Here is a 23,643-nt window from a genome sequence, read left to right on the forward strand (position 1 = left end):
AGCTTTGTCAACAAACTGCATGATTTTCCTGTATGTAATAATACAATATTGATTTGATCCATGAGAAACATCGTACCTTAATTTGGGCCTTTTCCGAACGGGCAGGCAAAAGTTTTTTTCCTTAATCTGAATCATGTCTTCTCACTCGTCTTCAGGGCATCAGCCTCTGAGAAATAGTGGCTCCAAAAGTCCTTCCATGAGCACAATCGAAAGTAGTGTCACAAGGCTACTTGTGTCCACTAAGCATCTTTTAGAAAGCCTTACACAATGGGCAAGGCAGGAAGCAGACGACAAATTCGTCTCTGATGCTTATGTGAAGCTAGGAAATGACTTTCGAGCAGCTGCCAGAGCATTCAATAATGCCGGTGTTGACATTTCAGATTTAGGCGATGTCCCAAAGGCATTACGCATTGTTCTTGAATCTGCTTTAAGTGAAGTTCCAACCCAAGAAAGCTTAGACAAGTTTTTACCAAATGTAAGAAACATTATTGTTAATTTGCTTCTGACCCTCAAAGCAAAACAGGCAAAGGCCAAAGAACTATCGGAGCACGGTTCAAGGCACTCGAGTATTCTGTCAAGATCACTTAATGAAGCATCACCAAAACTTGACGTTAATTTGAATATAAAGGGGCATCATGCTCTGCGAGACTCAGATTCTCAAAGGTACAGTGCAAAAGAAGTTTTACTGGATAATCAGCCGACAAATGAGGAGAGAACATCATCTGTCGCGTCAAGTGCGGCATTGGCACAGCTTCAAAAAGGCAATGCCGTTCTGAGAAGGGCCTCAAAACGTTTTAGTGCATATCAATTCGCCAAGCTTGCGAACTATTCCACCAACCAATTACCTCGTCTCTCCTCAGAGTCTGCCCTTTCCGATCCACCTAAGCTGACTATACCTGGCGAGAAAGTCAACACTGAAGAGGTTCAAACTGATGCCCCATCGAGCATTAAAGTATTTTTGAGGATAGGGGATAGGACTAAGAAAGTTGATTTACCTTTACCTGTAACTGTGGCATCCATACGATTATTGTTCGTCGAGAAATTCGCTTATTCTCCCGGTACGGCAGCTTTTCCGGATATCTACATCTTGGATAATGAGCATAATATCACGTATGAACTTGAGGAAAGCGCTTTGGACCAGGAAGTTAAAGAAGGAGTACTCTTGGTTCTCAAATCAATCGATAAAGAGAAAGAATCCTTGAAAGGTCTTCAGGAGAAAGTTGACAGCTTTGGTTCACATCTTGATAATGTCATTCTGAATTTCGTTAATGACATCAAAGAATCAGTTGATTCCATCAAGTTTCAAATGAACAATGCTCCTGTTAAGGAGACCAATGGAAGTGAAACTGCAGATTTCAAAAGCAAATATCTTACCCTCTCGAGTGACCTTCGTGAAGTCTTCAATGAGATCAAAGCTATCAAGAGTGTTCAACATCGTCGAAAAAGTTTTGTCGCAAAATCTATCGAGGACTTGACAGCTGAATTATCTGTACTTAAGGATTTGACTTTTGCAGAAAGCGGCTCAAACTCAAATAGAACTTACATGCAACATAGCTACGCCAAACTTTCAGATGAGTCAGATAATTTGCTCACCAAAGTGGATGATTTGCAAGATATGATGGAAGCGTTACGTAAAGATGTTGCTCAGCGTGGAGTGAGGATAGGTCCACAACAACTAAAGAGCACACGAAAAGAAATCGATGATGCGAAATCATCCTTAAAGGTTTTAGCAGACTTTATCAGTGACGGTAAACCTACATGGAAAAAAATCTGGGAGTCCGAACTAGACAAAGTTTGCGAGGAGCAACAATTTTTCAATTTGCAAGATGACTTAACGATAGACTTGATTGAAGATATTAAAAAGATAGAGGAGACATTCGAGTTGATTGAAAAATGTTCAGTGGAACAGAATAAGAATCCACTTTTGAAGAGAAACAAATTCACATCAAAACTATGCCTCATAGAGCCTGGTGAAAGTATGCACAACATAAAGGATGCAGTGCTTAATGAAGTTGCAACCCTTGTACCAAACCACGAAAGCCGTTTGGAGGCGATTGCCAAAGCAGAGAAACTAAGGCAAAAAGAAAGGGAGCTTGCGTCGTTGACAGAATTCCAAGAAGAGCTTGGTGAATTTGTGGAAGAGAAGCGTCTCAAGCATTCAGTGGGTATCGAAGAAATCGAGAAGTTGCGCCAGCAAAAGGATTCAGAGAATTTAAAGAGCTCATTTGGTATCATTTAAGCTTGACATTAAGTCTTCGAGTATAGAAGTTGTGTTTATAGCAGTCAATTTTTCACCTATGACTTGAGCACACATGCTGCACACTAACGTAACAAGTTCATGATCGTCATTTTGCTCCCGCACTTTAAAAATGATTCTTCGAACAATTGAGGTAATGAAAACTTCAAACCTTCGGATCTCGTCTTTCAATTCTTTAATGTTACTTGGCAAATATTTTTGCGCTCCTGTTAAGACAGGTTCCAAAACATCTCTCACGTTGTCTACAATGGCATGTTTTGGGACCATGTAGGTGTCCAACAAATGGTCACTTAGTCTTGCGTTGAAGCTCCATTCAAGATACGCGAGTATCGCCTTTAGTGATCTTGAAGTGTTCGTAGGAAGTTTAAGGGCAACTAATGTTTTCCTTCTGTAGCTTAACGATTTAATGTCGATTTCTAATCCCACGAAATTAACAAAGTCGACATCTCCACCGATTGCGCAACATTTCTCTTGATTAACATACGCGCCGTATTCTGATGAAGCTTTCGAGGTAGCTAATGATAAAACATGTTCACATTCCGCCATTTTGGTAGACAAAAACAAGAAGTCGTCAGCTAAACGCAATAGAACAGACTCTTGTGTCGGAGAAGGAAAAAAAACATGATCCACTAAGTGATTGTAAACTATTTCACAAAAGGTAGCCAGTAAAGGGAGTCCTTGAAACACTCCTTCCTTCCTCGTGAAAATTTTATTTCTTCGTTGAGGTATCTCAATCGTAGAATTGAGAACTTGGTCTTTAACAATATCTAAAATCTCACTCTTAGTGAAGCATGTCGTTCTGCATTGGTCTTTGAAAAAATTCCGACCTGCAAAAGAATTTGGGGCATTTTCAAAGAGGTTGAAATTGGAAATTCCCCTCCTTTTAGAAATGGTTCGAAATGATTTTCCGTAAGTTGAAGCTTCTGAATTACACGAGTAGGTTCTAACGTAGTAAATTTCTTGTTCTTCTTCAGCACTGAAGAGGTTCTCAATACACTCAATTATCTTCGCTTGATTCAAATTGTCATAACAGTGTTTCATGTCAAATTTTATTCCAAACAACGGTGGAATATGCCCATCATGTAACTCTGAAAGCGTACGCTTAAATTCTGATATATGACGGCATATATCTCTAACAGAAAAACAGCGGAAGGCCTTATTCGCATCAATCTTCTTTTGTTGCTCTCTCAATATATCTCTTACTGGCCGTATAATATCGCGATCATATGCTTGGCGTTCATTTTCCAGACTAGTTCTTGATTGCCATGGCGTGCAAAGAGGGCGAAAATCGTTCTTTTTTGGAATCAACCTCAAGATACCATGGTTATATTTAGAGTGGTCTTGACCACTCACTTCGTGTAGATATCTGGAAATGTAGCTATTCAACCACTCGCCACTAAGTCTGTTCCATGTTCTGTGTGGAAAAAAGGCACACGCTAACCCACTTTGAGTCGAGTCGCTAATAACATCAGTCACATACCAGAAGCTCTTGATTAATAGTACAAGGAATGAATTGAAGTACCATTTTAGGAACTTAGATAACATTTCCTCCCTGCATTTTTTATCTTGGATAGAATCTATAGTTCTCTTCTTCCCCAACCACGTTATAGTATTCAATTTTAGATGCAACATTAGGGATCTCTGCTCAATTGCCTCTAGTCTTTGTGCTCGTAAGGTTTTACGGACTCTTTCCCTTATTACATTCATGTTATATTTGCAACCAAACATGGCTTTAGGAAAAATGAGGTCGGTGACGGAAAACGTAAAGCGCAAGACATCCTTGAACGACGAGGAATTGTCAAAAACTGATTCATGGGATACCCTTTTTTTCACAATATTAGCAAAAATATACAGGTAATCAATCTTCTCCTCATTCCTCTTAGCAACTAGTATAAGATCCAAGAACCGCTTGAATTTCTTGGGGTTATTCTTTCTTTCGAAATCAATATCAAAAATTGTACTTCCAATCTGTTGTGGGGTTCCTTGTAGTAAGCACACTGAGTCGTGGTTCCATCTCCACCTATAGAACATCTTTGTTTTGAAAATGAATTCCTTTGCTTTCTTTCTCAAATGCGTTTGAGTTCCGTAGAGATTTATGTACGTATTTGTCTTTGCATGGTACACAAAACAAGAACTACAAATAAGAAGATAAGCAAAGCGTAATCGGCCAAGCTTTTCACATAATCTTGCCCAATTTTCATCTTTCAACACATGAACTTGAAAGTTTGAAAAGGGATTGGATGTGAAACTTCCAGAAAGAGAAACATCAAACAATCCGCATATAGCCAGTCTATCAAGAGACCGTACCTCTGACACCAAATTATCAACAAATTCATAGTAGTTTTGATGCGTTATATCGGCTTTGTTACATATGCTCGATAGAACGCGACTGGATGTTACTTCATTCTTTTTGCATATGAGTGTATTGTTCAAGAAGCAGTCGAACTTTTGCGTTCTTTCATCAAACTCATTATCTGCTAATAGCTCGTCTTTGTTTATGTCAGGAAACTCTTGAGTTACAAATGCAAGTAGGCTGGAGTATCGGTCCATCCAATAAGTAGTTTCTGATTAATGATACAAAGCGCGCTTTCAGTGAAAAATTGAATACCACCACAATGGTAAAATTGAAAGTTTCTTCGGATGTGGACATTCCAAACTATACCATCTATAAATCCCTTAAACAAATTCGAAAATCCAACTTTACTAATGCTGATCAAGATAACCCTCCCCTAATAGAAGTATGGGCATGTGATATAGGCCCGTCACAAACTAAAACCTTTCTCAAACTTATAGAAGAAAGCATCAGGACATTGGACCCTATTGACCTTAACCACATTAAGCGATTGAGGAAAAGGGATAATTCTGGACCCGTTAAAATAGAAGCAGTTATATGCTCTACTAGTTTTTTGCCCTCAAAGAATTCACTTCTAACATATTTAACTGAGAATTCCTTCGATGAAATCAACTACGAGAGTATTCATACTATCAGCGTTCCCCACGCACTTCCCCTATCCAAAGAGAGAGCACAAATATGGAGTCTGAAATATTGGCCAATATCCTGGAAAGGTAACCCAAATCACCAGGATTTAATAACAGCAAAATTTGACATCAATCAAGAGAAACGAATGATCTTTACACTCTTGAACTCAGTTAAAGAAAACGCAACGGTACCTATAACTACTATAATAGCGAGGAAAGACGATCTAACAGGAGAAATTCAGATCCTTTTCACAGCAAATGATTCGCGGGACAAACACCCTTTGGAACACAGCGTTATGAAAGGTATCTCCATGGTCGCAGAGGATGAAAGGCGGAAACGAAGTGTAGAAAAAGAGCCAGATTTGGGATACTTATGCCGTGATCTCTTGATCTATACCACACACGAGCCTTGCACGATGTGTGCGATGGCCTTAGTGCATTCCAGAATTCGCCAATTGATATATGTGTACGACCATCCAAAAGGTGGGATTCAAAGTTCATATTTCATTGGTGACAGAAGGGATTTGAATTGGACGTACGATATCTGGAAATGGGTTGGAGAAATACCCTGCCAGAACCCTCGGGAAATCAGTCATTTCTCCCCTTGATGACATCAACCAAATTGGCACATTTCACAAATTTCGGACTGATAGACAGAGGATCGGTCCCTTTCACTGATTCTGCTAATAGACTTTGAAGGTCCTGAATCCTTGATTCTAAGGATTGAATCTGATTCAGAATCTTTTTTGTTAGAACGCTGTCATGAACGCAACATTCATCTTTGGCGATATTTAGTTTCTCCACTAATTCTGACAAGGAATAATGATCGATACCAGCAAGTTTAGAGTCTTTCGATCTTACTAATACCGATTTATCTGTCTCAAACTCGTTTGTAATGTTCTCCACAATTAGTTCTGTATGTTTTCCGTGTTGGGATCTAACTGCATCTAGTAGTTCTGCAAGAACTTTATCAGAAATATCGACGGGAGCCTCTTTCCTGAAATTTTCTGTACTGAGACACTCGTCAATTTTCGATTTGTCGAAGAAATTCTGTAGAATTTTCTTACTGTCCATGTTAACGTGGATGTGCTTTTGATGTCGTGTATATCTCATTATCTTCAGCGCGCGCCATTAATGTTTGTTCACTTGAATCTTGTCCCCAACAACACAAACATGTCTTTGACATATAATACGCAGTCATTTCAACCGCAGGCTCTTAGTACCGGTTTCGTATCAAGAGTCACAAAGGATCCTGATAGTGCCATTATTGTGAATAATGTCCCCCAAGAACGTTCTGCAAAGAGAAATGCACAACAAATTAACTACGCAGAGTTTGATAATGTTAATGATGACTTTGAATATGAAGAAGATGGGAACCTATCTGCAACTACCTACCCAAGTGCAAATACGCATATTACAGCAACTGTTCAGAAGCATTTATTGAAACCTGCAAGGTTGGCTAGGTCGTCAGAAATATTTACGGATGACATTTTTGCTGACGTCTCTCAGAAAATGATGCCCGAAGCTTTGATTCCCATCAAACTAAACATCGAATATAATGCTGGTGCGTCTAAGCTAGTTGACTTTTTCATGTGGAACGTGAACGAAAGCTTGATAACACCAGAACAATTTGCTTCTCTTCTTTGTTCAGAATTGGAGTTGCCCAATCTGATTCACCTGGACATTGTAGATTCCATAAACAAGCAGATTGAGGACTATAATTTTGTCAATAACGCACAGTTACCCCCAGGAAATGAGTATCATGTGATTATTGATATTTCAGTGAATTTGGATAAAAAACTTTATGAAGACAAGTTTGAATGGGACCTCGTACAAACTGACGTAACTCCTGAAAAGTTTGCCGAAATTGTCGTTGCTGATTTAGGTTTATCACTGGAATTCAAACCCGCCATTGCCCATAGCTTACATGAAATGTCACTTAGATTGAAAAAGGAACTAATTGATGGCACATATAATCACGAACTTCACAAATATCAACAGCTTGCAGGACTAATATTTGAGAGGAATATCAGAATTAGAACTGACAGCAGTATCCACAACGGAAACGCAGTGTGGGAGCCATTCATTGAGATTTTGAGTCCATGGGAAATCGAAAAGAGGGAGATCGAGAGAGAAAGAAACTCTAGGCGACTCAAAAGAGAAAACATGAGGAGGGAAGTTGATGATTTTAGCGGTAGTAAACGACGTGCAACTACAAGGAGAAGATTAGAAGAGCTTGACTGGAGGATTTAGCTGATCATTCTTTAATAGATTCGAGAACAAGTAAAGTATATTTCCATTTTATATGGACGAACTACTTGGGCTTGAAGAAAATAACAACTCATTAACAGAAAAGATCATTACTCAAAATGCGATAAAGGAATGCGGAATCTATGGAAATACGTACCTTTCTTTAGTAATCAAATTGGTTGTATTGCGTGAGAATATGAATGACAGTTCGCATTCGACCTTCGATCTTGAATGCAAATGAGAGTTAATCTTTGATTAACGGCATAAGAAGGCTAATTGATGTCCGAACAAGTCTTTAGTCCATTCTCAAGATTGCTAGTAGAATCATTGCAGCTTTAGTTGAAAATTTCTTATCTCACCCATGCCATTTCCGTGATACCATTGTTCATCTTAGTTAGTATAAACATTCGTCTTACAAATACTACTTCTAGAGAGAATGCAAGAAATACTTTTATGAGTAAAGCGAGTTGGCTTGGACTGTGCTTTGGTTCACTGGTATGCAGTATGTACGCATATTGCAAACACTACCACGCTTAAGTCAAACACATTCCATGAGTGATTCGAAAGCAGATATAAACCATTATGACAATGACAGGAAAAGCTTACGGAATGATGTGTCTGGGGTAGGGAGCCATAATGGAACTGCCCATGATGATGATAATAATAATAATAATAATAATAGCGATACATCACCAGATTCCAGCGAAAACGAACAAGCCCATGATCCCAAAGAAAATGGCCCGGAGCTAAATAACAAGCGTATTATTTTACAAAGATTCACCATTTATAACTCTCTCTCCACCATGTACATTGTGGGTAGCAATGCAAAGGAGAGCCTTTTCCGGATTATCGAAATAAGTTCATCTGACAACTCTACTTCCCTAAATATCATTGAGGACAAGAATTATTTCTATACAAGAAAGGACATGGTTGAACTTATAAACGGCCTTAATGATACAATTGAAGGAGGAATTCATAAAATTGCACAAGCTTTCGGTCTTATTGGCCTTATAAAGTTCACTAGAGGATACTATCTCTCAGTGATTACTAAGTGCAGCCAGGTTGCCATTATCGGAGGTCATTTCGTATATCATATCGATGAGACAAAGCTAATTCCTCTTGATCTCAATTACAAAAGACCGGATAAGTATTCCGATGAAGAGAAGCTCCTCACAATTTTCAAATACTTGGATTTGGGTAAAACCTTTTATTTCAGCTACACTTACGATGTTACTAATTCGTTGCAAACAAATTTCATGCGGCATAAGCGGGCCGCAATGGAATCTTCAAAGCTTGAACAAGAAGCAGTGCATGAAAAATTTGAACATAATGAAAGATTTGTTTGGAACAACTTACTTCTACGTCCAGTTCTATCTCAATCTGACATAGCAACATATGAATGGTTCCAACCAATCATACACGGGTTTATAGACCAAGCAAACATATCTATCTATGGACGCAAAATCTACATCACTATCATTGCACGAAGATCACACCATTTTGCTGGGGCCAGATTTCTCAAGAGGGGGGTTAATGACAGAGGCAATGTTGCAAATGAAGTGGAAACGGAGCAGATTGTGTCAGATATGTTAACCACTTCTTTCCATCACCCAAAGTTCGGATTCTACTCGAACCCCCGGTACACAAGTTTCGTGCAACATAGAGGGTCAATCCCTCTTTATTGGACACAAGACCTCAATCGATTACCAAAACCTCCAATAGAAATTAATCTTTTCGATCCTTTTTACCAAAGTTCGGCAATGCATTTTAATGACTTAATGTCCCGATATGGTACACCGATTTTCATCTTAAATTTAATCAAGACTAAAGAGAAACAACCTCGTGAGCTGAAATTGAATCAACACTTTGAAAACTGTATCACGTATTTGAATCAATTTTTACCACCCGAAGCAAAACTACGATACCATTCATTTGACATGTCCAAACATTCGAAGAAGAATATGGATGTTATTGGACCCTTGCAGAATATTGCACGCTTATCAATCAAAGAGACTGGATTTTTTCACAATGGTATAGACTATGCTTCTACAAAAATCCAGCGAGGGGTCATGAGAACTAATTGTATTGATTGCCTCGATAGAACAAATGCAGCACAATTCATTATTTGCAAAGAAGCACTCTCTCATCAAGTTCGAAGCCTTGGTTTTTTATCTCCATCTGCAGAGCTAGATTATGATTCTGACCTCATGAATATTTTGACGGAAATTTTCCATGATCACGGTGATACAATAGCAGTTCAATACGGTGGGTCGAATTTGGTTAATACCATGGATTCATACAGAAGGATCAATCAGTGGTCATCTCACACCCGTGATATCCTTAACAGCATCAAGCGGATTTACTCTAATTCTTTCATGGACCTGATTCGCCAAGAAGCAATTAATTTATTTCTAGGAAACTACGTTTATGATCCCGACAAGCCAAAACTATGGGAGCTCCAAAACGATTATTATTTACACAACAATAATCAGATCCAGAATTTTAGGACAAAACCGAGTTATCAGCGATGGTACAACATGCATATATTGAAGAAGGATAGAGACAAATTAATTTGCGAGCCTGAGTCTCATACATATTCTTTATCAAAAATCCAGTACCTTGCTCCCTTCCCCGAATACAACGATAACTGGTTTAATGAGTGTTACGTTCCCCGAAAATTCCAATCTTTTTCTGAAATCTTTCAATTTAACATGAACTCAAACTTGAGGTATTTTCCGTCCAATTCTAACTTAACACCAAAGGACTTTGATTATAGTCCTTTTAAAACTCGAAAGCCTTATTTCAAGAACAGATCACTTGAAAGCAAGAATCAACTTACCGGCAATGGAAGTGAAAGCAAGAGCAGCCGAGCAAGAGCTCAATACATAATTGAGAGTAGAGGCGAACTACACCATCAAGAAGAGAATAAAGACCCACTCAATGATATTAGTCTACAAGAGAGCTATAAAACTCGCGAGGTATCTTCACTCAATAAACACGACAACTCTGGAGGATTACGAATCCCATTATACACTAAAAATTTGGATGGCTCATCAGGAATATTGCAGAGATCTTATCTCCAGAGTGATAGCATCTCTTTTGGCATTAGCGAGAACAATGTTTTCATTTACGAAAACTATTTTAAACCTGATTTCATTCCATTGGTTTCCAACATTCATGAGGGAAATGAAGCACGGCGCGATGTTTCAGTCAATAACATTAATCATAAAGTGTATGAATATTCCACATCTATCAAATTCACATCAAGCCAACTCTTGTCGCAAGAACCTTCATTTTTGACCACCCCCGACATTAAATGTTATTGGATGTACGTCGATGGCTACAAAAACGAGAGCTCAACATTGTCAACAGAAGATAATTACTTCATGTAATATATGTACGAGCCAACTGAGCTTGCACGTTTGGAGCAAACATAATTCGCGAAACAACCGTATACTTCTATAAGCCAAAATATTACAATCAGTATCTGCTTATCTAGGCCCCAAAGGTAAACAACTGACCTAAGAAAATGTTTTGTTCTTGAAACTTAAGGACTCTATAAAGTACATTATGTCTCTAACTCCAGAAAGTTTCATCAAATGAAGTGTAAAACATTAACATCACAATTAAAAAAATAAGTAGAGTGAATGAGAGATGAGACTCGACCTCTCCTTGAAAACAAGAAAATTCATAGCTAATTCTCATCCAGATCAGAATGGGTAGAGATGTTATACTAATCGACTACTTAAGTATATTAGATGAACTAAGAAGGTTCGAACCATATTATCCATTTAAAAGCTGAAAATTGCAGAGCATTATCGCGAGCATAAAAAATATTCAGCGTTGTAGATTAATTTACAATAGTGAAGATATATTCAAATTTACCAAAGAGCATTAGTATGAGCAATAGGAATTTGCATTCTCAATGCCTCTACTGCCTCTATGGTTTCATAATTATATTTGTAACTACATCTCTAAAAGGGAAATTATGCGACCCACTCTTGCTTGTGGAAAAATCACAATGACATGCTACAGTTAATAATAATAATGATGAATTTATACACTATACCATTTATACCCATTGCCTTTTTCAAACAAAAAATATGTATAAAATATAAACTGTCTCACAAAAAGAACTACTTGTAAAACAAAAAAACATTACAGTTCATAAAATATAACCGGAAAGAAACGATTTTTTAGATACGCATTATATTATGACATAAAATTCTTTTTACAATGGTAAAACTAAATAAAATTAGTTCTAAGTATTTACAACTTGTTCCTAACACAAACAAAATAATAAAAATCTAACTGTAACTAATAATTATATTACTACTCACTAATAAAAATGAATATGATCACTACATTCAAAACATTAGCAAGAAAACTATTACACGATAGATTCTTTTCAGTATATTTACAAGTCAGATAAGCACCAATTTCACATGTGTACCCTTATAAATCCCATCCCGATACAATCTATACTCTTACAAACTCTTTCAATTCGACCAAATTTTTAATACCCAGCAACCTACTAATTTAAGATTGCAATGTTATGGACTCCTTCTGATTTCCCAAACAAAATGATCATCTTTATCATAGAGGTCAGTTCAGTAACAAATATTTGACCTTCGTACTTTGTCCTTATGTTCAGACTCATAATACTTATTAGTCCGCAATTTACTGCAATGAAGATTTTGAAAAATCGTTTGAAAAATTCACTTTACCGGACTCATTTGTACATGGATTAAAAATCTATGCGACAATCAATAATAATACGGAGCGCCACATCATCAACTCTTATACTATTTTGTCACACTTCCCACCAGGTTAGTTCTAATGAATCTAACGTAGAAACAATTCGTAATCAAAATACAAAATAAATTACCACGAATAAACGAGTTGATAAAGTGGATACAGCAAATAAATATGAAACCTTAAGTAAATTTTGTATCTTAATTTATATTGACTTTTAGTTACAAATTATTAGAATAAAAGAAACTGATTATAAAGATTACTTCTCAGCCTTTTAAAGAAATACGTAACAAGATTGCGAGTATGAGTGCACTAATTCCTGTGGGTTTAATGTGCATACGTCAAACGTTTTGAAGATGAGTTTTAAGACGATGAAAGAAGACTGATTCTTATTTCCTTACAAATTATAGTATCCTCCTTCTCCACTTCGAATGGCCATAAAATTCATTAATTCAATCGAAATGAATAAGTTATTTCACACTTAAGTCAACTTGGGAATTACTTTCAATCCCCCATTTTATTCAAATAAATAGACTACATGCTGAAAGAAATAAGAGTAAAATATTCATTTATTTTCATTTTCTAAACCACAAATATTTTAGAAAAATACATTTTTACAGTCAAGAATTATATTAATGTATTTCCCAGTATAAGAGGTACTGATATCACTCTTTTTGTTATATCAGGAGAGAATTCGCTTTTGGTATTGTTCTGGTTATTTGCAATCATCACCCTACCGCATCCTTATGCTGATTATGTCTCACAGCAACTTTTAGAATTGCGTTAAATAGATGAATTAATTTTATTCCTAGTAATATGTGAAAAGGTTTCGGGAAAGGTTACCAAGATAATTCGTAAGGTAAAGAAGAATTTTTCGTTAACAGACAATAAAGAGTGGCTCTTTTTCATATGAAGAGGTTTAGTGTTATTTCAGAAAAACAGTCTTCTACTGTTTTTATAGAATGGAAATTAATATGTTTCTTTTGTGGTTACTTTTCTCTTTGTTATATCAATGACTTTAAAATTTTTAACTCTGAAATTTTTAGTTGAGATCTATTACAAGCGTGAATGTTACCATTGGGGTTGAATAATTGGATTCAAGTGAGTGGACACTATATTCGATGGTTGAATTAATGCTATTTGCTCCGAATAGAATGTATTGTTTACTTTGGTGTGTTCCTTCGCTACACTGTTTAGAATAAAAATAATACGAATTGGAAAGAGGAAAGAATGAAAAAAAAAAATAATAATAAGTAGTTTATTTTCAAAAAAACATGGGTAAAACAGCTCTCCCTTCCCTTGAATTTACAATTTTGTTTTGTGAAATTTTGTCGGTTGTTTGTAGCATACCTCAGTGTCCTGTAAAAGCAATGCAGATATAGTTACCTATGTAGACCCTATTTCGAAGTGTTCAATTGTTCAAAAGTGGGATGATCTGTAGCTTTATTATTGGATTTGAATGATTCTGAAAGTGGACTTGAAAACAATTGAGAACAATTGCATTGTCATAGTAACATCATTATTAGTATAAATTCACATGTGCATCTCTCGTTCTCATTGCTTGTTTTAAATGACTAAATGGTGCCATGGTCCGTGGAATTTCCTGGATGGCAGATTAATCTGAAACTATGCGATGACGATTATTATGATGCAAAGACTTAATTTTCTTCCGTGTCATGATTTTCCAAGGATATAAGGTGTATATTCATGTAAAATTACATTCCTATTCATCATTATTCGATTAGGGTTGATTTGCAAATGAAATACCAAGTCATGGATGTTAACCCGTTCTTCATCTTGTGGAAAAGCTAAACGATGAGACTCATTAAAACTACGTAAATATATGTTCATCCTTTTTATGTTTTGAACTATGAAAAGAATTCTATAATTCTCCTAAAATCGGAATCCTCCACTTCAAATCTTCCTTATCATAAGAGCATGTGTTCGGCTCACTATCAATCGGATCGAAATTGCCAAATCTATTGATGAATTGGCGTTTTTGATAAACAGTGTTGAACCTATAGGTTCTGTGATTAGACTTGTTTAGATAGAAAAAAGATGAATAGTCCAAGAGTTGATGGTCTGAATCCGACTCATCTCTCGGAGTATCAATAAAGTCATTATCTAACGTCGATAAGATATTGTCAGGGTTTCCTTTGCCATATGATTCATATTCGCTGATGCCATCCTCTTCACTTGGATTTTGGACATAGTTAAGAACTTTGTAAAAATTCTTGAGGGGAAAATTGATATAATACTTATAATCTGTTTCCTGGCAGGAATAGAATAGGAGATCATATTCATTTAAAAGTGTTGATGGTTGGGAAATATCAATATAGAATATGCTGAATCCTGACTTCAAATAAAGGCCAATCTCTTCCATAATTAACTTCACCTTGAACAAGCGGTTATTATGACTTGGACAGTTGCGTCCGTTTAATTTATGTCTAACTTGAGGTAAGTGGAATTCGCCTATTTTCAAGAAGCAAAACTGGTTCTTCGGCAATATTTCATTAATGTTAGTCGGTGGGTAAAAGGTTTGAACCTCAATTGCTCCACCTGTTGTCTGGTACTCAACTTCGAACTTTGTCGTGCCTAACCCCGTGCCATGCTTGATGACTAGGCCTATATTAAGATTGTACATTCCAGGTGCCAACCAGATGTCTTTTGTATAAGAGAGAAGGTATGTTCTGTTGATTTCCACATAATGGTTGTAAATGTAGTTTGTTGGCTCATCGATTTTATAGTCTGAATATTCGGCATAAAGCCTCTTATTTTTAAGAAGGGAAAAGATGTATCGCCAAGAGTCTTTGACATACATGGATTCGATTAACTGTTCGGGATTTGGATGTCGTATGTCTCCGTGATCAATCAAGTTCAAACGTGAGGAAATTGCTTGTCGTGAAACTAATCTGAATGAATCTAGTGATATTATGTATTCTCTGAGTTGGGGGTATACTTTGGACAAAATATGGACCACATCATCTCCGAACGTTCGTATTAGCTTATCATAGAACAAGTCATTATACAATAGATAGAAATGAGAGCTGGTTTGTTTCAAGGCACTTTCTGGGACTAACCTAAGTATTCTCACTTGAATCTCCACGGGAAATCTATCTATCATCAGGCGGAAAATTAGGTTTCTCTCTAGATTGTAGTGTGGACATGGATATACCTTTGCACATTGCTTTCCACAACCGTACTATATGTCGGAATACGGGGTACGTCATCAACCTGAGATAAAAGAGAGATGGCACATCGATCCGACTAGTAAGCGTCGACTAGGACAAAAATGCAAGATAACAATCGTAGCGGTAATCTTCTCCAGTCCCGTCCCATATTCTTTGAATATTGAAGTCACTTTCTTTCTTTTGTGTCCTTTTTGCTTACGAGTAATCGAAGACGAATTTAACTAAAGTAAAGTCATCACGCTAAAACGTTAAGTTGTTAATTGTTAGTTGTTCCTAACAAAGGGGGCAAGTTGAAAGAATTAATTGGCGACTAACAGTATCAGCTTATATTTTTCACGTGATCGAACTTTCTCGAAGAATCGCGGTTCATTTAGTTAACGTTCGTCGAATTACATAGCTCTCACCTCAATTTTACTTTGTTACCCAGAAAACAATGTCTGTTCATCCTGTTGTCTTATGGGCACAACGCTCCAATGAGTCTGATCCTGCCAAGAACTTAATTTACTTAACCATTGAAGTTCAAGATCCAGTAAATACAAAGATTGACTTAACTTCTTCTAGTTTGTCATTTTCCGCAGAATCTAGTGATGGTGCCACCAAATACAGCTTGAGCTTAGATTTCTATGACGAGATTGACCCGGAAAACTCCCATAGACATGAAGCTGGCAACCATATTCAATTCGTTTTAAGGAAGAAGAAAGCGCAAGCAGAATATTGGCCACGCTTATTGAAGGAGAAGTTGAAGTTACATTACATAAAGACAGATTTCGACAAATGGGTTGATGAAGACGAACAAGAGGAGCATGTTGAAGAAGACATGTCTAATATGATGAATTTCGGTGGTCCTGGCGGTCCAGGTGGCCCTGGTGACATCGATTTTTCTAAGTTGCTCGCTCAAGGTGGAGGCGCTGGCGGTCCAGGTGGCGACTTCGATATTAGCTCTTTAGCTAGCCAATTAGGTCAGAATGGTGGTTCCTTCGAAGGAGAAGACGAAGATTCATCTGATGATGAGCCAGTGGCCGAATCTAAATAAGTCCATTTAGATAAAATAATTTTTAATTGGTCATGATTGGGGAATTCAATGCTCCTATTCCAAGTCGTATCACTCTCTTCGTGAGCTTGTTGTGGTATCCTGATGTATGCTGATACCCCGTAATACTTACAAAAATTATGGACCTTCCATAGTAGAAAATTTGCCCTCAACAACCATTTCTGAGGGTCGCTATCATGACAGAGCCAATTACATATAGCAATATGTTTCGGTACACTCTCAAAAAAATGCTCTTCAAGATTTGCTAAGAAATCCTGGTGTGACTCTAGTCCAAGCATATCAATTTTTCGGAGCTGATTGATTTCATGGATTTTCATCTTTCTCCTTATTTCAATGCGAGAACAACTTAATAACCTATGATCTATAAATATAGTCAACGGTAAACACTCCTCTTTGATGGCTTGCTGTATGACATATTCTATGAAGCCATCAACTGAACTTGCCTCAATCCAATTAATTTTATCACTCATGTATAAACAAACGGTTACTCTGGTTGGTAGTGTGTACATCAATGCGGAAAATTTTTGGTGAGCTTTGGATCACTGAACACTACATCAATACCCGAGCGGCTCATCGATGTTAGGCTTATACGGAAGAGTATCCAAGAGTACTCTCATCACTAAGGTGGTTGCTCGTTCATCCTCCACTGCTATTGATGTCTCTTCAGTGGAGGAATCGTTATCCTCTCAAAAGCAGTTGAGAGAGAAAGCACTAGCAGAAGCTCTTGCAAGGGAAGAAGAAGCTATAGCCAGAGAGAAGGCATTGAGAGAACTCAAAAATAAGACTAAGGAATCTATTTCTATTTTGAATTCGACACCTTCTAATTTGATCAGAGAAAGACTACAGTCCTTACAATCGCAATTAAATCAACTTGAAGACCAAGACAAAGTCAAGCGGTTGGATAAAGAAATGGAACTGTTCTTGTTTGAAAATATGAAGTTATCACCAAGTGAGATCGGGAACAGACCTTGGTTTGAAAGAACAAGAGGGAAGATTACAACGGTAAAGCCAAGCGAAGAACAGGAGATTGTGTCTCAAAAGATTAAGACCACCACGTCGAGTGCCTACACCAATCAGTATCCGAATTTGAAACCCACTCCTGATTATAAACCTTATTCCTCTCAAGAGTTGTTCTTAAGACAACTTACCCATATGAGACAGTCTGGTGGATTAGGTTCATCCATTGAAGATGTCTACAATCCGGCTAATGACGTGAAGAGGCCTCTTTCTATGGATGATGTCACCATTTCTTCATTGATGGCGGCTGGATGTCATTTAGGTCATGCGAAGGCGATGTGGAGGCCTTCTACTCAACCATTTATTTATGCTGAGTATCAAGGTATTCATTTGATTGATTTGAATGAAACGTTAGCCGCTTTGCGGAGGGCCACGAAGGTCATTGAGAGCATCGCAGCGAAAGGTGGTGTTATTTTGTATGTTGGCACTTCGAGAAATTGGGAACAACACCGTGCTTTAGAAGAAGCTGCTAAGAGAAGTAGGGGATATTATGTGTCTCATAGATGGATTCCAGGTACTATTACCAACTTCACAGAAGTATCTAAGCAAATAGGTGGACATCAAAAAATTGAGGTTGATCTTGGTGACACTCCTACTAACCGCAACATTTCGGCCCAAGACGATGCTTTGATCAAACCAGACTTAGTTGTGTTGTTGAACCCAGTGGAGAATAGAAATTGTGTTAACGAATGTATCAAGCTGCGGATACCAACTATCGGGCTATGTGATACTGATATGGAACCTTCTTTATTGACGTACCCAATTCCATGTAACGATGATTCCATGAGAGCCTCTTCTGTTGTCTGTGGTATTTTGTCGAAAGCTGCGGAACAAGGTGTGGAGAGAAGATATAAAGCTTTTTCGGAGTATAAATCTTCTCAGAAATGATTTTCTACCGTCATAGTGAGACTTACGCATATTAGCTGTACATAGTTTAAAAATTCCAAAATTTGGTATACCATTTCTTTGACTCTTCTATATCATTGCAGGGGTGTCTAATGCAGTTGATGAGGAGCCATGGATCTCCAGAAACTACCGATGATCATTGGTCTTTCTTTTCAGCACTAGAAACTGACACTTCATCTTCATCTTCTTCATCACTTCTTTCATCTTGCGCGACTCCACCGACCACGTATCTATAGAGAATACGGATGATCAAGAAAAGCCAATATGCGTTAAGAATTTGTAAGGAAAAGATTAGCAAAAATACAAGTGGTTGGGAAATCCAACACTTATAGTGTTGCGTTTCCCAATTCAATTCAAAGTCCCCAACGCTTCTAAATTCAGTTAAGACGGACCACAAGATCCGCAAATTAATGTAGTGTCTCAAGTAAACCCAGACAAAGACAAAAAGGACCAAAAATGGTCCGGTAAAAGGTGAGTCCAAGTAGTTCAATGTTTTGGATGTAGCAAGGAAGAAGTCTGAAACATCCATAGTGATGTAAACTTCCAACCCCATCCATGTGAAGTGGAACCTGTAAGAGCACCAGATTAAAGCAATCGTGATGATGTGATGTAAAATGAGCTCATAGAAATCCTTTCTAGGTTTTTCAAGCTGTAAAACTAATACAACAGACTGCTGGACCCAAAAAGCAGCTTGGCCTAGGTAGTAAACCTTGAAGTACCAGTCATGAGTTTTGTGTGGATAATTCTCATAGAATGGCCTTGTTTCAAAAAACCACAATGGCGTATGAGACATTACCCACAATCCAAAAGGGCCAGATAGACCATAGTAAAACATTGAGTAGGTTTGTTCCATAAACCTCTTAATCTTTCCGGGCTTCTTGACGCCTAAACGGATTGCCATTGGCCTCATGACGACACACATTAAAAACTCTCTTAGGAAGGAAAAAAATAACGCATAGAAGCCAACGAAATAGAAATCGTTAACACCCTTTCCGTATTGGTCTGTGCCCTCAATAGGATAAGAAGGGAACATCATACCTTCGAGGACGTTGTGGACTTTAGTGTCCAGGCCGCTTAGAAAGTAAAGACCATAGAAAAAAACCAAGGCACTAAAGGGTACGATCCATGTTTGTCTAGAACACATTTCACGGATAGCAACAAACACCTTTTTCATAATGGCAATGTCTGTTTTCGATTCTTTGCTCAATGCCTGAATCCGTTGGTCCAGTTTACGGCGTTGAGCTAGAGTAGTTTTCATTGTTGAGAAACCTGGTGCGGCAGTATCTCCAACATTAATATGACCGACTGAGGATCCTCTGCGGCGACTCGAACCAGTAGATCTCTGAGGAGACATCATTGTCTTTATTGAATACGTGAAGAATCTGAAATGAGCGGATTCGCGTGGTGTAAGGATTCGAGCTTCAAGTCGCGCTTGGGAATGAAACGACTCAGCTTTGCTCTCTTGAAAAGCAAAGCAGAAAAATAGGAAGTCATTAAAATGGATTTAAGATTCATCTTGAAATGAGCAATTCTACTCGTAAGTTTCCATTTTGAACCACCGAGCTTAAAGTATTAACCCTAGACTTCCTCGGTTCATCAATGGGGTGGTGCACGAACAAAATATTGCGTTCCGTCTCATGTCCTTATGGCCATTCAAACGCGCTAATGAAAGGTTTAGCAATGGATCTTAGTATTTGGGCAGCTCAATGTGAAACACTGGGCATTTTGTTAAACTACTAGCGGAGTGAGCGAGAAGATCAAGAACTAGATAATCATGTCGAAATTGGTTTTGATATATATACTGACCCATGTAATGCTTAGTGAAGAAGAAGAGCCAAGGAGCTTGAATTTACTGAGTATCGGGTGCTTACCCAAAAATTAACTAAAAGAGTACCTTTGTAGCAGATTACGTCTGATAAAAAGTATAGCCGACTATTGGAGTGCACATTAGCTTCCGCCGCAGCTTCTAAGATCATGCTTTCGGGGCATACACTGAACTTACTCCACGATTACTACTAAAATGACTGAATTGGAGAAGAAGATTCTGAAAGCTACTGATCCAACATTGACTGGGGACAACTGGCAGTATATTTTAGATACTTGCGATTGCATTACGGCGAACCCAGAAACAAACACGAAGGAGGCAATAAAGCTTATCAAGACGAGACTTACCCTTAAAGATGCAAATGTCATTTTACGTACTTTGACCTTGATCATTGCCGTGGCTGAAAATTGTGGATCTCGGATGAAGCAGGAAATTGCATCGACATCTTTTCTTCAGGAGTCACTAATCAGGAAACTAGGGGACAGGAGATTGCATAGGCTGATCAAGTTTCGAATTGCTGAAGTTATTCTGCAATTAAACGACTCGTTTGATTCTGATCCTTCATTAAAGCCTATAAGGAACGCTTATGAGACTATAAAGGTGAAATATCCCCAGTATTTAAGTACACCACCTGACAAACCCGAAAAGAAGACCCTTTCCCGCGAAGACCGAAAGAATGAAGAGTTAGAATTGGAAAGAGCACTCAAGCTTTCAGTTCAAGAATATGAAAGACAGAAGACTGAACGAAGAATAACTGAAGATCCTAATTCAGGCACTGTAACTGAAGTACTGAAAGGCAACAACGATCTTACTGGTCATGCTACAAACGCGCCAACTAATGACCAGGCGAGGGGGGTGAATCAAGATCTGCCTACCTCTACAATTTCTAATGTCAAGAAGGTTTGCGCATTGTATGATTTGATTTCATATGAGCCTGATGAACTTTCCTTTAAAAAAGGCGACATCATTACTGTCATTGAGTCTGTGTATCGGGACTGGTGGAGGGGAATGCTTCCAGACGGTAAAGTTGGTATTTTTCCTTTGAACTATGTAACTCCAGTGATACCCAAATCCGCAGAAGAAGAAGCAAGAGAGCTTGCATTAGAAACGAGGCTCGTGAATATAGACTCCAAGAAGGTCGAGAAATTGCTTGCTCTTTTGTCTGCGAATCCTGAATCTGTTAGTGAAGACGAAGTAACGGCTCTATATAATGAGGTCATTCCTTTGAAAACAACGTTGGCGTTGTTAATTGATAAGTACAGCAGTCGAAAAGACGAACTTGCTGCTTTGCATGATCAAGTAAATGCAGAAACCAAGCTTTACGATAGCTTCGTTGATCAAATTGTGAATCTACGAGCAGCTCCTCATGCTGTGGTAAACAGTTCATACCCTGCTCAATCTTCTGGTGGCAGAAACAATGGCTCATCGTTTAACTATCTAGAACAACAGCCAACCAGTGCTGGATTTGGGAATTCTGATTATGCGCGATTTCAGTACGGTCAACCTCTGGGATCCTCTCCAAGTCAGGCACCTGTAACCACGTTTACTGGTGAAAGTCCGAGTACTGAAAACCAAGGATTCCTGCATCACTCTCACTTTCCGCCTGTGAAGAATATCCGCTAGGAGTTTTGTTGTGGAGTATCATCATTATCTTACAGAATTTTAAATTATAGGGATACATATTGTATCTTTTCTGTATCAAGAAGGTTGCACCTTGTAGTTCTCACGGATATATGAGATCACTTATTCTCTCTGAGATTCCTTTCTCTAAGGATTATCTCTCTATCTCCTGATATATCAATCTCAATCAAACGTCACTTATTAATGTTCACTCCAATCACTGAGTACTACAGCGCCTGTCCCCAGATCCTCACTGGAGGATTCCTATAAGGAATCCTCTGGGTTAGTCTCTGATCCATCAGCTTCAATCAACAGTGTGTATAGAGTTGATTCTACTGCACAAAAGATTGGACTTATGTTGTGACTGCATATAGTTATCATGAAGTAGTGTTACAAAAGAAGTGATTGAGGAGACGTAATCTGGCACATCGTACAGAATGTCAAATTTGTACGGTCATAGAGAAGAACAGAATAATCAGAGGTTCGATCAGCTTGCTCAAACTTTGCATCAATTTAGAACTACAGTTGATAATGACATACACGGAGGAATTCAGCAAGAAATGCTGACCTTAGATCTCTTGAATGATAACTTTGCTCAGCTATGGACTAAAGTCAAGAGATCAAGTGGTGACTTGCGCACTGTGATGAGCAGAAATGCCAGCTTGACTAAAATCGTTTTCTTAATATTGGTTTTTTTCTTCGTCATATGGACTATTACAAAGTTAAGATCATGAAACATTCATTGATTCAAAAATAGGAGCTACTGGTTTACGACGTCGGAACCCAACCTGTATGTTCCGATAGCTTTTCCCCAATTAATCTTGGATTTGGTAACTGGTAGCAATCTTCTAAGATTTTTGAAAGAGTTCTGGTTCAAAGTGTTGAATTGCTCGACGATTTTCATAGTCAAATCATTTTCGAAGTTATTGATGAAATTCACTATGCCTGACGCGGAAACGTCATTCAAAGCGTCCTTTATTGGCTCTTCGAAGTTGAGTCTAACGTTTCCGTCTTCATAGTAATGTATATCTAAATTGACATGGCCGGTAACTGCACCACTGACCGTGACACGGTATACTGATTGCCAGCGGCCACTGAAGTAGTTTTCCACGTTGACTTTTTCACCAATTATGACCACCTCCACAGTTTTGTCAACATGTGGGATGATAGTAAAGGCATAATTCGAAGGATAATGGTTGTTTCCATAAAGCTCTAATCTTTCCACTAAACCATCGAAGTAATCAGGGTACTCCACCTCAGGATCTGCCGACTCAAAATCAATAGCTCTTTCATTTTTCGAATCTACATTGAACTTTTGCTTTCCAATGTAGTCCCAAAATTTGGTCGAATGGGCATCCTTGTTGAGTTTACCGGCAATGTATTGGCCAGAGAGGACAACAAAGTTGTTCTCAATGTACTTTTCAAGCGATTTGTTGATAATGGATGTATTTTCGTGTGCAACAATAATATCCAAGTTCTTCTTTACGCTTTTCAATTCACCTGGCGGTGCGCTTTCAACCAACTTATCAATAATGGCGCTCAAATTCACTGACATCGTTCTTTTGTTTCCGTTAAATCCTGAAGCGATTGGGTTATTCCTCCACACAGCTTCAATCATAAGTACCGAGACTGTATATCCACCATATGCACTTCACCAAATTAATATGACGTTTACTAGGATCCCTGTAGGGACTAGCAGATATATGGTAGAACTAAGATGGTTTTTTGATTTTCGACTTGATGTAGAGTTTTAATTTTTAGCAAGTTTCGTATTCATATGACATTTTGTTGC

At 38.0% G+C, this 23,643-nt stretch overlaps 13 protein-coding genes across 13 annotated transcripts; 8 read left to right on the plus strand and 5 right to left on the minus strand. All coding sequences in view use genetic code 12, as the record gives it.

Annotated features, from left to right (window-relative positions):
- Positions 1-133: 133 nt before the first annotated feature.
- Positions 134-2,239, plus strand: BUD6 (Bud6p; the record flags this gene model as incomplete). Its single annotated transcript, XM_002614601.2, has 1 exon — positions 134-2,239. The coding sequence occupies one exon, from the start codon at positions 134-136 to the stop codon at positions 2,237-2,239; it is 2,106 nt and encodes a 701-aa protein (XP_002614647.2).
- On the minus strand, positions 2,222-4,807 carry TERT (Tertp; the record flags this gene model as incomplete). The annotated part of the gene is made up of 1 exon (XM_002614600.2): positions 2,222-4,807. One exon carries the CDS (start codon positions 4,805-4,807, stop codon positions 2,222-2,224), a length of 2,586 nt encoding a protein of 861 aa, XP_002614646.2.
- A 65-nt stretch (positions 4,808-4,872) lies between these two features.
- FOB63_003847 (uncharacterized protein) lies at positions 4,873-5,844 on the plus strand (the record flags this gene model as incomplete). Its single annotated transcript, XM_002614599.2, has 1 exon — positions 4,873-5,844. One exon carries the CDS (start codon positions 4,873-4,875, stop codon positions 5,842-5,844), a length of 972 nt encoding a protein of 323 aa, XP_002614645.2.
- A 487-nt stretch (positions 5,845-6,331) lies between these two features.
- FOB63_003848 (uncharacterized protein) lies at positions 6,332-7,489 on the plus strand (the record flags this gene model as incomplete). The annotated part of the gene is made up of 1 exon (XM_002614598.2): positions 6,332-7,489. One exon carries the CDS (start codon positions 6,332-6,334, stop codon positions 7,487-7,489), a length of 1,158 nt encoding a protein of 385 aa, XP_002614644.1.
- A 494-nt stretch (positions 7,490-7,983) lies between these two features.
- FOB63_003849 (phosphatidylinositol-3,5-bisphosphate 5-phosphatase) lies at positions 7,984-10,878 on the plus strand (the record flags this gene model as incomplete). Its single annotated transcript, XM_002614597.2, has 1 exon — positions 7,984-10,878. The coding sequence occupies one exon, from the start codon at positions 7,984-7,986 to the stop codon at positions 10,876-10,878; it is 2,895 nt and encodes a 964-aa protein (XP_002614643.1).
- Positions 10,879-14,123: 3,245 nt separating this feature from the next.
- Positions 14,124-15,365, minus strand: FOB63_003850 (uncharacterized protein; the record flags this gene model as incomplete). The annotated part of the gene is made up of 1 exon (XM_002614596.1): positions 14,124-15,365. The coding sequence occupies one exon, from the start codon at positions 15,363-15,365 to the stop codon at positions 14,124-14,126; it is 1,242 nt and encodes a 413-aa protein (XP_002614642.1).
- A 500-nt stretch (positions 15,366-15,865) lies between these two features.
- On the plus strand, positions 15,866-16,465 carry SBA1 (Hsp90 cochaperone; the record flags this gene model as incomplete). Its single annotated transcript, XM_002614595.2, has 1 exon — positions 15,866-16,465. One exon carries the CDS (start codon positions 15,866-15,868, stop codon positions 16,463-16,465), a length of 600 nt encoding a protein of 199 aa, XP_002614641.1.
- FOB63_003852 (uncharacterized protein) lies at positions 16,393-16,992 on the minus strand (the record flags this gene model as incomplete). Its single annotated transcript, XM_002614594.2, has 1 exon — positions 16,393-16,992. The coding sequence occupies one exon, from the start codon at positions 16,990-16,992 to the stop codon at positions 16,393-16,395; it is 600 nt and encodes a 199-aa protein (XP_002614640.1).
- Positions 16,993-17,059: 67 nt separating this feature from the next.
- FOB63_003853 (mitochondrial 37S ribosomal protein uS2m) lies at positions 17,060-18,388 on the plus strand (the record flags this gene model as incomplete). Its single annotated transcript, XM_002614593.1, has 1 exon — positions 17,060-18,388. The coding sequence occupies one exon, from the start codon at positions 17,060-17,062 to the stop codon at positions 18,386-18,388; it is 1,329 nt and encodes a 442-aa protein (XP_002614639.1).
- Positions 18,389-18,542: 154 nt separating this feature from the next.
- On the minus strand, positions 18,543-19,763 carry LAG1 (sphingosine N-acyltransferase; the record flags this gene model as incomplete). The annotated part of the gene is made up of 1 exon (XM_002614592.1): positions 18,543-19,763. The coding sequence occupies one exon, from the start codon at positions 19,761-19,763 to the stop codon at positions 18,543-18,545; it is 1,221 nt and encodes a 406-aa protein (XP_002614638.1).
- Positions 19,764-20,426: 663 nt separating this feature from the next.
- Positions 20,427-21,854, plus strand: HSE1 (ESCRT-0 subunit protein; the record flags this gene model as incomplete). Its single annotated transcript, XM_002614591.2, has 1 exon — positions 20,427-21,854. One exon carries the CDS (start codon positions 20,427-20,429, stop codon positions 21,852-21,854), a length of 1,428 nt encoding a protein of 475 aa, XP_002614637.2.
- A 434-nt stretch (positions 21,855-22,288) lies between these two features.
- Positions 22,289-22,585, plus strand: SFT1 (Sft1p; the record flags this gene model as incomplete). Its single annotated transcript, XM_002614590.1, has 1 exon — positions 22,289-22,585. One exon carries the CDS (start codon positions 22,289-22,291, stop codon positions 22,583-22,585), a length of 297 nt encoding a protein of 98 aa, XP_002614636.1.
- A 26-nt stretch (positions 22,586-22,611) lies between these two features.
- Positions 22,612-23,469, minus strand: FOB63_003857 (uncharacterized protein; the record flags this gene model as incomplete). The annotated part of the gene is made up of 1 exon (XM_002614589.1): positions 22,612-23,469. One exon carries the CDS (start codon positions 23,467-23,469, stop codon positions 22,612-22,614), a length of 858 nt encoding a protein of 285 aa, XP_002614635.1.
- Positions 23,470-23,643: the final 174 nt, after the last annotated feature.

The sequence above is a fragment of the Clavispora lusitaniae genome, assembly GCF_014636115.1.
Source record: "Clavispora lusitaniae strain FDAARGOS_655 chromosome Unknown tig00000185_pilon, whole genome shotgun sequence".
Lineage (NCBI taxonomy): Eukaryota > Fungi > Ascomycota > Pichiomycetes > Serinales > Metschnikowiaceae > Clavispora > Clavispora lusitaniae.